The 14,402-nt window shown below is 37.9% G+C and overlaps 1 protein-coding gene across 1 annotated transcript in view; it reads right to left on the minus strand.

Moving 5' to 3' along the window:
• The window catches only part of LOC103766346 (roundabout homolog 1), a 57,359-nt gene that overhangs the window by 7,082 nt on the left and 35,875 nt on the right, over positions 1-14,402 (minus strand). The window contains exons 14-18 of the mRNA XM_029961443.1: positions 12,998-13,105; positions 10,277-10,421; positions 9,716-9,928; positions 5,997-6,406; positions 4,170-4,322 (exon numbers count right to left, since the gene is read on the minus strand). Of these exons, the coding sequence (XP_029817303.1) occupies positions 4,170-4,322; positions 5,997-6,406; positions 9,716-9,928; positions 10,277-10,421; positions 12,998-13,105 (1,029 nt within the window). The remainder of the gene's footprint in view (positions 1-4,169; positions 4,323-5,996; positions 6,407-9,715; positions 9,929-10,276; positions 10,422-12,997; positions 13,106-14,402) is intronic.

Raw genomic sequence — 14,402 nt, forward strand, 5'->3', positions numbered from 1 at the left:
AAGCAGAGGAAAAATAATCTGCTAAATTAGTTTGACACTAAAGTAGAAAAACCACAAATAAGCACAAAAAGATGAATTGTAAGTAGTGACAAATGAAGCCTTATTAGGCAACTCTCTCTTTTAAACTCTTATCAGGCTGCAGATCTCCACAGTCATACCCTGAAGAAAAGAGCAGAGTTACAGGTTTGATGCAATATTGGAGAAAATCCATGGACGTGCTCAAGGTCAGGCTGGATGGGGCTCTGAGCAACCTGATCTAGTGGAAGGTGTCCCTGCCCACAGTAGAGGGGTTAGAACTGGATCATCTTTAAGGTCCCTTCCAACCTAGGACATCCTATGATTCTATAAGGTACAAAGTGAATGTTTTCTAATGTGTGTTTGTGCAGGTATGCAAAACTGAATATTGCTCCTGACTTACAAAAAGCTTTAAGAGCATTTAAGATGCCTAGACACATCTTAATCTGAGCTATTATTCATGTACTGAAGCTATTTTCATGCTTTGTCTTTCAAGAAGCATGGCTCAGATTGTACACAATAATCAGATGAACAAATAGATACAGCAAAACCCAATATGATGCATAAAAGCAATGGGTTATTGCCTTTTTTTTTAATCTACATTTACATAATTAGCAAAATGGTTTTCATTCCACGAAACCTCCCTCAGTATCAAAATCAGTATTTAGAAGATATCAAATATCTCACAATGGACCCAGAAGTAGGGACTGAGAAAAGGGCAAGTATCTGAAAATTATTATCATTCAATAACAAGCTGATTTTTAGCAGAGGTAAGAAATGCATTCCTACTTATTTTCTACCTTGCTGAATTGTTTTTTGTACAGAGTAGGTTTTTTTGTACTGCATAGGCAGAGGGAGACAAAAGTACAAATGGTGTTGGCATGGATAATGGCTTAACATTTCCAAATGAAAATTCGAGGAATATCTGGCAGATGTTCAATTGCCTTTTGTGAGAAATTCAGCTGCCCTCACGTCATGTCGCTGGTAACACAGCTAAATAACTCAGTTATAGTCTCAACCAGTCAGTTGTGAAAATGTTTAGTATTTTTTGTCACTTAGAGATTAAAAAAAAAAATGAATCAAGATTTAAAATCTCATGTGAACTGTCAATGGCATAATTTCTATTGAAAGACCCAACGAACTGAAACAATGGCAAAGTACTTTTATCCTTTTTATCTAAATGCTTACAATTCTGAGGGCTTGTAACTACTGATAAATCAATTCAAGACACTTCAGAAGAGACTTTTATATATATATATTTAGAAAAGACAAATGTATTCTTTTAAAGTTTGGTTTCTTAAATTAAATATGTAAGTAGGTCAGACAAGGTTGAGAAGGAGGATCCGTCTGCTAGTTGGTTCATGCAATGCTCTCTTAGTAAGCTCTCTTAAAAGGCCAGAGGAAGAGCAATTAAAAATTCATACATTTTAATCCTCACCACCTACTGAGCAAAGATGTTTTGCAACAAATATGAAGAACATTTCAGTGTCTGGATGACTGTCAAGGAACAAAACAGCTGAGCTGAAATCCCGTTTCACATAAAGTAGTAACTTTCTGTGATTTGAACTAATGCTCACAGAAAATACAAAACTGTTACTACTTGTACAATGCAGAGTAGATCAGAGACCACTGTCCTCTACTATAGTAGACCTTTTACTGGTACATTAGTAACAAACACACCTTCAGAAATACCAATCTCTTTCACAAATCTTGCTGTACAAAGAAAAAAAAAAACAAAGAATTTTTTAAGACTTACATATATTGCTGCTGATAAATACTCTTGGCATTTTCAATCATTCATACAAACATTTATTTATATACCCTTTCTGTCAACTAATCATTTAAATTCTTCATGACACTGGTATTTCATGAAACTTCTGGCAAATACTAATTCAGGTAATTTGGGAACAGCAGAAGATTCTTTATGTGTGAAAGTAAATTCCATCTTAAAGGCTGAGAAAGTAATGAAACAATGTATTTTTCTCCTTTTAGTAGTTATGGAATGCTTCTAGCAACCAACAAATTCTTGAATTCAGAATATCTGCTTTTTTTGCCTCTACTAAAAACACATGTATGTTCACCCACTATGAGGAAATAAAAAATCGTTCTATCAGGCACTCCTTTATAAAGATGATAAATAATATTGTGACAATAAGCCAATGGAAAAACCTAAGTATATCTGGGAAAGGTCAATGGTGCTTAAATGTTTCATTCATGCATCCATCATGGTTTTCTCCACTTAAGGAAAACAATTAGTAAATGTTATTTTGTAGCTAATTCTAACATGACACAATAATACTAGATGTGGCTATTAAAATGAATGGTTAGAATCTACAGTAAGGTTCCAAATAGGCCTATGTAAATAGACTGAGGGGGAAAAAATAATTAAAAAAAAATCAAATCCAAACAAGCCCTTCAACCTTTGAACTGGGTTTTATTGGATCTGCAGAAATTAAAGCCATAATTTGCTATTCCCTGAATGACCACACTGTATTGCACTCTAAAGAGGTTAGTGGAAATTCTTTCCTAATTAAAAAATATGCTGAAGTAAGCAGGTGCTACATAACACAAAACAAATATTGATCATGATTGTCAAATCTATTGCAACATCTAATGATGATGCTCTATGATTTAGCTCTGTATAACTACTTTTACAAAAACCCATCATCAAATAAGACCCACCTCTTATTTATCCCTGTGTTAGAAGCAAATGGCCACATAAAACTCCTGTCCAGATTTTATTTCTGATGTCCTAGCTGTTGTGTTAGTATTGAGGTTTGATGCTCTGCCAATTATTTAGCTAAGAGCATTCTCTTCAAAAGGATAAAAGCTGATAAAACGTCAATAAAATCTTGTGAAACGCCATTACAAGAGTCTCATAAACATAACGTTTCTGGTACAGTTTTGGGATTTACACCTTGTGCTGTCCTTTCACAGAAGCAAACACGCACAAAACCACTGTAACAACCTCTCGAAATCAGATAATATTCCAACAGCTCAGTTTCACTGACAGAAGGGGCCTGGGCAGAAGCCAAGAGGCCCAGGTGCACTGTGTCATGCCAGTATTTAATGCAGCCTAATACCAGATAGATGCTACTGAGAGAAAATACTCAGAATAAAGTACAGATAATAGCACGGACAACCACTCATTGCTAAATTACTTCTGCTCATCGTGCTTTGAGCTTTGTATTAAATTTTTTCATCAAGTGGCAGGAATCACAGGGAGAAGTGGTTCAAAACTCCCTTCTTGTAACCCTGGATAAGGATCTATAATATTAGGCTTTCATATGATAATGGCAAATGATGCCCCTCTTTGAAAAATTTCAGACTGGTAATGAAAGTCCTAATCAGATTGTTGTTGCAGAGGAGGTGGGGGAGTGATGCCTTTCTTTTCCCTACCCCCCCACCCTCCCCTGTTAGCAAATTCAGCAAACTTGACAAGATGAGTTAAGTCTTGGAGAATTTATCTTACGTGAATTTCCAACAAAGCCCGCGGGTTGTTTTATAAAACTGGAAGGTAGTGCTTTAATAAAAGCTGCACCACCTGAGGCATTTTCATTAAAGGCTCTCTCTAGAAAACATCACAATGTTTGCATTATCCTCCTACACCCCCAAGAGAATACAAGCACTACCTTTTCAGCAAGAGTTGATATTGTGTGTGAAGGCACGAGAGAAGATGATTAGATTTGCTTTTACTCACAAAGTAACCGCTTGCAACAACGCCGTGGTCAGGATTAGAATTCATTGATTTGTGTTGTCCACCACTGGGATGGTGAACTGTTTTTTTCAGGAAAAGACAAATTCTGAAGGTTTTAATAGCCGGTCACGTGAATGAAGATTTTAATCCTAACCACACATTATTCTCAATGACTGTACTATTTATGCTATCTGGGCTCTTAAATAATGACGGTAATTAGCCGATTAGGACACTATAGAAAACAGGTGCAAGGCTCTGGAGTGGAAGCATCAATGTACGGTATTAAGGAACTCTGGCATTTAAAATGATTAATCTGCTCAGCGTGTTTAGCAACAGGAAACACAAATCACTGGATTCTGAAACATAATGCTATCTCTGCGGAAAAATTTCACACACACGGGCTGAATGGATATTTAGAAAGGTTCACTGACGTTTTCAACCGTTTCAGTGGACTCACCATCTGTGTAGACTTCTCTGCGCAGATGTCCTGGCTGGTGTTTTTGCTTTTTGGCAGGTCGGACCTTCTGTATTACAACAGCACTCATGTTGCTGTCGGTAGATACAGGGCTGGTGGGTCTAGGACAGTGTGATGCATGGAAATGTCTACGGCCTGGAAATTGTTACAGAACAGTATTATTTTCCTTATCTAAGACCATTCACTTTTTTTAACAGCAGAATGACTAAGTTATACAAAACATAAAAAGACACTGCTGGAACAATAGTAAAATTCATCCAGTTTTAGAGTGATCTGTAACTAAATCAGAGCATTTGCTATTAGTAGGCAGGCTGGCTTAGTTGCACAGAAATTATCCAGCTGCTTAGTAGCTGGTAGCTCCTGCCCCAGGAGCATGAACTCCATTGGCAGGCAAGCACAAGCAGCATTCCCACCCTGCAACTTTCTGAAAAGAGCAAAATGTTTCCCTTTCCAGACAGGTTTCACCTCCCCTAGCTTGGGCCACGTGAGTTCACAGGTGCCATAAAGCAGAGCAAGTCACCAGCAGGTCTCAGGTACAGAAGCCCCCTCTGCCACCTTGAGTGAATTATCAGGAACTGTAGGACTGGATTTTATCACAGCTTATTTGCAGATAAGCAGTGTCACATCTTTAGGATGTGTAGTGAGGCAGAGGTAATATCAGTATATAGAAATCATTATATAACATGAACTTAACTGTTGCAAAATTATTAGAAACTGGGTATAAAAAGACCTTTAGTAAATACATAAAGCTACACACATGTAAACACACATATTTATACGAACTTATGTGTACAGAATGGATAAAATCCTGGCCATGTGGCTATGAATGGGAGTTTTGCTACCTACTTCAATCGGCCAGGATTTCGTCCAGAATTACTAAATTACCTCCCCTCTCACTCTTCATGATGAACAGCTGTGTTGAAATGGAACAAAGGACTGTTAACTGGTAGAGGATATCAGAAATGGGAGGAAGGTTGAAAATCTGTGGAGTCAAGAGTGGACACACTTGTGACAGAATACGTCTTCTCCAGGTCTGGCAGTTTAATAGGACTGGTTGTCAAAACATGAAACTTGTATCCCAGCCTGCTGTATTCTCATTTCTTAGCTGAACTATAACAATATCCATTTGGTCTAGTCAGGTTACTGATTACCTGTATATATCCAGTGCTATCAGTACCCAGTATATTGTATTTCAAATATCGTATTTCATATGTTCAATGGTGATTCAGGAGAAAGGAAAAAGGAAAAAACATATGCATAAGGCCTTGCTGCACATGCATGATCTATAATCCAAACTGCAACTCATAACATCTGTCAAATTATGAAACCAACACAAAGCCAGCTTGTCCCAATAACACAGCAGTAAGAGGCTGGACAGGATTCCTCAAAAGAAAAACATTATTTTTTTTTCAAATCCAGGGGATTTGAAAAAATAGGTTTACTCTTTATTGGACATTTCAGTACAGAGGGATTAAATCTCATGAAGAGTGACTGAAAACACTGGGAGCCTTGTACTAGAACATGACAGAATCCTGTGAGCCTTTTTCTGTTGTTTTTTTTTTTCCCTCATTCAGTTCTGGGTGCAAATCCACCAGCAGGGTTGAGGTTTGTCAGTAGTCAATGAGACCAAAAGATTAGGAGCTACTTATGAAAAACAATGTAGGGCAGCAATTTATTTGAACTGTTTCACAAGTGTTAAGGCCTCCACACCTGAATTTCTGAACATTCTAAGAACAGGAATGCAGAAAGCGTCTGTGGGTAGATTCAACTCACAATGGCCACTTTTTTTCCTCCTCCCATCAAACTCACCTCCTGCTGCATCCTGCATCTGACGCCTGGCTACTTTCAGACCAGCGTATTCCGCAGCTGCTGCCACAGCCTGTGCAAAATCTGCATCGGTAAAAAACGATCCGTCGGAGGAGCTGACGCTGGACCGCCCGCTCGAGATGTTGTCTTCTTCAGAGGCTGAACCCCAGCCATTGATCATGGACCCTGTCACAGAGCTCTCCAAATCCCCAACGCTGGAGGCAGGGGTCTGCTCGAGGCCGCGCAAAAGGAGCCTCCTGTTCTGCATCTTGGCAACCTCTATATCGGCCTCATCCTCCTCCTCCTCCGGTGCGTCGGTATCCATGTCAGAGACCAAGGGCCCTGAGATGTATCCATAGGTATGTGGTGGGGAGATGGGCCTTGGAGGGGGCGGAGGACTCACAGGTTGACGTCTGCACAAAAATACAAGGGAAGAATTGAAGCCACTTAACACAGTCAGAGGAAATAGGAGGCTGATGAAAACACTTCTTTTATTTCCCAGCAAGCTTGACCTGCCTTTTTAAATCACCAGAATTTATATCTGGAAGGTTCAGCACTGTTTGCTTTTTAGTTCTTATTTTTGCTGTAAATCAGAATTGACAGTTATGTCACAAAGACATCTGAATATGGCTCCTTTATCACTAACTTTAATGAAAATGAGCTTATTTTGCATTAGGCTGTTCAATTTCCCTAAGGTAGCACAGGTACAACTAGGCAAAGAGGTGGTTACAGATCACGTGACCATTAAAAAAATTACTTGTGCACCCTTGAGAGTATGAGCAAAAGAAATGTCTGTATATCTTTATAAGCTTAAACAATTGACATCAAGAAATGCATCTATCCAAACAAATTGCTCTGCAAAAGTTGTCTTCCCTCCACCCACCCCAGTGATTCAGAAAGATATGAAAAGAGAGATTGCTATTTCATTATATTTTAAATTGGTCTAGGTGATAAAATAAAAAAAGAATTCTCTACTGTAATGTTAGTTCTTGATATTAGGGATACCAAAATGCATGCAGAGGTATAGGTTAATTTATTTTGATCTTAATTTGCCAGTAATGGTGTGTCCAGCTTAAAGAAGCAAAGTATTAGATATCATTAGATCTGTGTTCAAGTTTAGTTAATACTTCATTCAGAAGTCCCAGATACCAACATGGTCATTAGTTCTTCACTGGGCCACAGACATGATCTTTAACTGCCATTTCTCTGACAGGAAAACATACTTTCTGCAATAATGGTTGTCCTGTTAGCTTTGCTCACCAGGAATTTTTACTGCAGCCTGCAGTAAAATTTGAAAATTTCCACAGTAACTTTCCTTTGTCAGTCTTATTATCTCATTGAGAAATGATGGCTCTCATAAAATAATATATTTTTTTGCATGTGTGACATGCAATTAAAAAAAAAATTAATAAGTAGGAATACATATTAATTTTGGAAGGCAAGAGCAAGTTGGAACCTCCCTGGACTACATCATCTAGCCACTGTTTTTCACTTGCTGTATTAAGTACTGGACAGAATAAAGAACAGGTCACTTACAGATATATATCCAATAATCATTTAATAACACCACTTCCTCACTGCCAAATCCCAGAAGCTGTTGATGCCTGGGAATCTCTACCTGCTTTGACTAGAGACCTTGCCCAACAAAGTTTTACTGCCTTAATTTAAAGCTCTTGTGGCAATTGTCCCTGTGATATATTTGCCAGGTTTCCTATTCTCCAGGTTTTAGTACTAGAGGACAGGCACCTGTTTACAAAATACATTAGGGTTCTTGAAAATATAGCTTGGCTGCCAATCTTTGAGGACAGGCCAATTGAGAGCAGCTGCTTCATGGGCATATGGAATTAACAATACTTATTCCACTTTGATGCAGTGGTTCTCACTTTCACAGGGACACTGTCCTATCTCAGCTCTCTCTTTAACATTGATAACATCTGCTATCCCACTAAATCTTTAGAGTTTTTTCTCTCCTTGTTGACTCTTCTAGAGCATGGATTTCTGTTTCAGTTTGCTATATTTCTACCAAGCTGACCAGACAGAGAAATATTACAGTACACCATCACTACCAGAATGCTATTCTAGGTGCTTGGTTCTGATCAGGAATTGAGAAAATATTCAGCAGAACTACAAGTAAAGCTCATGAAAGGTATGACAAACAGTATGTTAGACATTATTTTCAGTACAAAACTACCATTTACAAAACTCCTGAAATTAATACAGAGACACCACTTGTAAGCTATTCTTAATTCCAAAGTATTGTCACACCATGTTCAAAATGGAACTGCCCCTTCCAGAATGGGCTACAGCCGTTGAGCACAGTACACCCAACTCCTACACAGAAGCCATGGGTCATATCAATGCCATTAGATGGAACAGGCAGTCAGCCAAGCCTTACAAATCAAATAAATAGAATAATATGAATATTTTAAAACTGATGAGATGGATACAGCAAGAAGAAAAGAAATGATGTTTGAAAAAAGACAGAAAAGGCAAATTTAACACTTCTGTGGACCAACATATCAAGGCCAATGGAAATTACAGGAAAATATTATTAGTGATCTAATAAAAGAGTGATTTTAAAGACTCAGGAAGGTAGAGATAAAATACACAGTACAAGAAGTGCTAACACAAAGAGTAAAGAAAACAAACCAAGGCAGATCAAGTAGAAGTGGAGAGCAAAAGTAAAAGCAGATATAGGCCCTTTCAAAAAAGGGCCTATAACTACTGCTTACTTAAAAAATGGGAAACATAGACGTGAACTAACATTCTGGAACATAGACATTCTGGAAAATACATCCATAAATGTCCAGTAAGCTGTATTAATAAAACCAAAGTTCTACAGTTTACTCTGTAAGATCAAAATTAATTTTATCATAATAGGTCTGGATTTCACTAAAAATAGAAACTATAGCTAGAATATTGCAGGTAAGTTTATATATTTGTCATAACAAACAATGTGTGCAAACCACTGGAGGAAAAAATAATAAAAGAGACATAATTTGGGACAGAAATGCTGTGCCTTCTTTAAATAAAGCAAGACAAGTAAGCATCATACATAAAAAGCCTCATTCAAAATTCACTGCTTTATAGAAGAGAAGCTGTGAGAGTGTATATGCAAAATAGTTTGTACTAAAAGCAACTCAGAGAAGAAACAAAATTTCCCCGCAACAAATATCTATCTTTATTAATGTCGGTCACTTCTTTAAATAAGGGCAGATGGAAATGTTAAGAAAATTTTGCAAGCCGTAATTTCCTGTATTAGGATTTATGAGAGGAGGAAAATCTATAGGTTATATAAATTATATATTTATATATATTCATACATATTGGTGACAAGTTAATTGCACAGTTACTGTGAAATAATGCATGCTATTTTATGGTAATAATGCAGTAAATCTATTGGAAACAATGGAACTGTAATTATATGGTAAGCTGTGTTAACGATACCACTTTAATATCCTGATGACTGTGAATTTAACTTATGTCAGCACCGTACGCACCCTAAAGTGATATACGGCATTTCTTTCCCTGGTATGATAATAAAGCAAATTAATTACCTATTTCTTAGCTTAAAATAGTTCTAGCATCCTGGATTAGAAGTTAAATATCCACAGAATAAATATCTAGGGGAAAATCTTGGCCTCACTGAATTCAACAGGAATTTTCAGCGGGGCTAGGATGGCTCTCATCACATCCCTCTCGCTACATTTGCGTTCACACACCTCCGGTCAGGTTGGTGTTGTGTGTGTCCCAGCTCCTCCTGACAGTCCTGCAACATGGGCTGGAGTTCTTCCTGGGGAGAGGGGGTGAGAGTGGCAGTTGACTGGTGGCTATAGGAGACAGCGGCTGGAGAGGAGGCTGCTCCTCGGACAGGTGGAGTAGGACCTCGCTCATCTTCTTCCTCTTCCTCTAGCTCATCCTGCTGCAGGTACATCCTTGCGGGTGGGACAGGACAAGGAATTTCTTGGTCATAGCTAAAATTAATTTTTTAAGAAAATAAGGACTTAAATTTGTACTGTGGAATTAGCATATCTTGTTACATGTATAAATAGCCCAGAAACAAATCATTGTTCTGCGTGCTCTTGAAAATAGCTTAGTAAGGATGCATTGAGTGGATGTACACCACTGTCAGTAAGTGCTCTCTAAATAGCCACACTACAGCTAGATGAGCAGCACCAGAATGGTGCTGAAGGAAGGTCTCACTGCCAGCTTGTAGGGCAAATTACAGTTCAATTAACCAGTGATTAAAGTTGAGAAACGGTTGATGTCTTCGTCTTTCTTACCTTTCATCCACTGAAAGGCTGTAATCTTCACTATTGCTATGGGGGGGTGGATGTGCTGGAGGGGGTGGAAGAAGGTCTGCCCAGTTCATCCCGGCCTGCTTGGGGGCCTTTGGGGTCCGAGCACCCTTCTTGTGCCCTTGACTCCCTGCGAATAAAAAGCAGCACACACTTGTAATGCTTTTAACTCTCTCCTCAGCACTGCCTATGAAAAACAAAATAACTCTAGCCCCTCCCAGATGCTCTTGTATTCTCTGGGAATTTACTCTTGTGCTGAGTTTGGAGCAAATTTCCACTCCTGCTTTTTACACCAATTTCTACTTGTTGCTTCTTTGCAGAACTAGTCTACATTTTAAATGGTTGAATTTAACCAGAAACTTCTTACATAGTATGGAAAAAACCACATAGGATACAAAACTTTAATTGTCAATAAATAGTCAAAATGCGATAAAACTGTAAATGAATTTTACAAGCAATGTCATTAAGAGTGAGCTTCCTACTTCTATTAATTACATTATAGATTATCATCTAAAACAAATGAGCTGTAGACATATTTTCTAAAGTGCCTTTATACTATTTAATTGCCAGAATCTAATATACAATATTATACAGATATGATTACTAAAGTTCCACTGTTGCATTAAGTCACCGAATATATGTAATTTGTACTTGTCCACTGAAACATTTTAGGCACAATGAAATTACTACTTTTAGTCTAAATGGCAGGTGCAGTTGAAAATAATTGCTGGAAGAACTAAAATAACAGAAGAAAAATCAAAAGAAAGATTAAGTATTTCACAAATGTTTTCAACTACTATTACTGGAAAATTACAGCTCATAATAAACCAACACAGTTTTAACAGTTCAAATAACTTTGAATAGACCAATTATTCAGGTGGTCTTGAATTTTAAGTTTGGACACGGCTGTGATGAGAACTGACTCAACCACTGTTCCTTAGTACATATTTTAATTCTCCTTTGTTAATGTTACTCCTTTATTGTAGATAAAGCGACTATTTTTGAGCATGTTTTAGAATCCTTCACATTTCTCTCCTAAACTGAAGCATGATTTTATATTCCCACAGTTAAGCCTTATGCACATGATTAAATATGTTGCAGTGAGATTTAGGAAGCCTGTTTTTCTCACTTCTGCTGTCTCACATTTTCCACTCTTACAGACAGTAAGAGACATGTTTTGGGTATGTACAATTATTTTTCTGGTATCTCAGTACATTAAGCAAGACCCTAACTATCCCAAGGCGACCATCATCTGCATTCTCTACCCTAAGCACCATGATATATACTGGGTTCAGCACAACTGATTTATTACTCTGGTCACCTTGCTTCATTTCTGCTGGAGTCCTTAGTACGGGACTATAAATTGTCAGACTTCTGAATAACCCTAATAGGCATCAGCATGGAGAATACCACCTTCTCATTTTTAATTTGCATGGGTTCATACCCTTGAGATGCTCCACGCTGAATTTCAGGTCTTAACGTCACTGAGCACTGGCTCAGCACCACATCCAGATGTTGCAGACCTGGGAACAGGCAAAAGGCTGTCTCCCAGAACAACACCCCTGAGCAGCTGGAAGAACTGGGAGCTGTGTTTATCTCACTCCAGCCACTGGGAATTCAGGTCATCCAGAGGCATAGCGGGCTCATCAGCATATTTATGTCTCTGCTGTTCCTCAGTCAGAAACGGTCAAGACAGAGCACAGGTTAGGACTGAGGGAACTGGACTATCAAAGGTAACAGCAGAACAGAATGTGAAAAGTCCCTGTCTTGTTTAGCAGATGTAAAGTCCAGGGCAGAAGTGACTGTGACCATAACTCACCCTATAATTGGTTTGATGTAAATAAACACAGTCTCAGACTTACAGTAAAGCCCCAAACCAAGCCTATGCATAGTTTCTGGTTTAGCTCTGAATATTTCATATAGCTCTACTAGAAATCAAACCTGGAAGTGAACAGGTTATACCACAATGATAAAGAGTAACTTTTGAATTAAACCATAATCTGTGGTTCCAAAGCACAGAGTACAATTTCAGTGCCCAGGTCAGCATTCTCCAGCACAAAAAGCTGTTTTGTTTCAACATTTTCACAAAGGATTTTTAGATAGTTTGTACAGGAGGTAACAATAAGAAACAAAATTTAACTTTGATTATCTACTGCCTACATCTGAATGATGTACAAGAATAATTCTGACATAGAGTGACTGAAATATATAGAATTTTTTTTGCTCAAAAAAATGCATGGGTTTAATTTATAAAATTAAGAATTTCTTAAAGCAGTTCTGTTAGGTATCACTGAAATGCTCTGGTATCTTGAGCCTGTTCATGAATAAGGTTGTCTTGAGTGAGTAGACCCCAAACAGTCTTTTTTTTTTTTTGTGGCATTTGAAAAGAAATTTCTATGACTTGCCCACCTGGAGACCATAACATTAACAAGTAGGGTATTAACATTAGGAAATCCAACCTCTATTTGACTTCATGACTTTCACAATTCTGGACCACCAATTACTTAACTGACATTTAGATGACACTAAGCAATCATGAGTATGCAACAGAAATATAAGAACCTTTTGGGCCAGTTTTTGTGCTGTTCTCCTGTCAGTGGGTTCCTCCACATCATTCCTTCTCTAATCCAGCAGACAGTGCGAACCACGGCTACAGTGACCAAATACCACAAAGCCTAAGGTTTGGAAAACACTGTAGATACTCACCAGATGTACTACTGCCTCTGTCTGAGCTGTTGTAGGATCCACCTGTATTCTGGTCGTATGACTGGTTGTAGGGAATAGTTGGAGCAATGTTGTCATTTACTCGATAATCTGCAAGTTTAATAGTATAATTAATGCTACCCTTCAGAAACACATCTATGTACCTGCTTTAGAACACAAAGTAAGATCTCCTGAAAATAGTAAGAAATAAATTCATTTTTTTTAGTAAGCAAAATCATCCTACGATCGTGTTTTATTTTTAATTTGTCTCTAATTGTAAGCTTAAGGAAAATCATGGGAACTTAGTAGCTCCATGGCTAAAATGGAGTAAAATGAAATCCTATGCACAGAGTTTTCACAAAGCCTCTGCAACAATTAAGTTTCAATGGATATACATATATATACACACACATGACCTGTGTGAACATTTTGTATACAAGTACACTGTCACCTTGATTGATTTTCCATGGTCTCTGCCTAATTTATCCATGCAGGGCAACCAATGGACTGTGGTATCTACTTTTCGTATTTCAAAGGTGACAAACCCACACAGGAGCCAGCCCTGTATGACAAGGCTGAATGATCTGCTGGAGCAACAATGCAGCTCCACTGAATTTGGTTTGCAACAGAAGAGATCTTTGTTTCAGGTCTGTTGACTCCAAGAAGATTTCTATTTACACTGGATCATGCAGGTTCTACAGGCAGGGCCTTTTTCTGCTAATGGCTGTAACTGTAACTTTCTTCTCCAGTTCCAAAGCACTTGATACATATATAGTACTTTAAAAATCTAGATTTGGCAACCAGATCTCTAAAAATTTATCAGAAGTAAAATACTCATCTGGCACAACAATACTCTCACGCTAAAAAGGAACTGTAATTTACAGAGAACAGAAAGGAGCTGAGTTACTCTTCATACAGCAAATAAAACTGTGTCACAAACAGAACCACTGGACACAAAATAGTGACAATGAAGCACCGCATGTAACTCATCAAAACAGTTATTTCCCATCACAAAAGCTATAGGTATAATCAGCAGCAAGATGGCTTTGACTTAGGAAATGAGAAAACCAAGATCAGAATACTAACACATAAAAAAGCAAATCAAAACAAAAATAAACGAAACTAAGAATTCTGTCCCCATCTGCTGCAGAAATGTTTGTGACAATGCAAGCATGGGAAAAAGAGCAAAATGATAAATTCCACACCAGAGTGTATTCTGTAATAGTTTCTCAGCCTAGTTGCATTCCACAGACCATGCTGAAGCCCTACATACCACATATGTTTACACAGAGGATAAACAGTAAATCAGCACTCTGAAACATGTATATAGGACTGTCAGCAGACAATGCTTTAAGGGGGCCTTTTCACACTACAATATGCTAGAGAATATGCAGCTGTAATATACACA

This window comes from Manacus vitellinus, unplaced genomic scaffold (assembly GCF_001715985.3).
Source record: "Manacus vitellinus isolate BGI_N305 unplaced genomic scaffold, ASM171598v3 scaffold_34_pilon, whole genome shotgun sequence".
In the NCBI taxonomy this organism is placed as follows: Eukaryota; Metazoa; Chordata; class Aves; order Passeriformes; family Pipridae; genus Manacus; species Manacus vitellinus.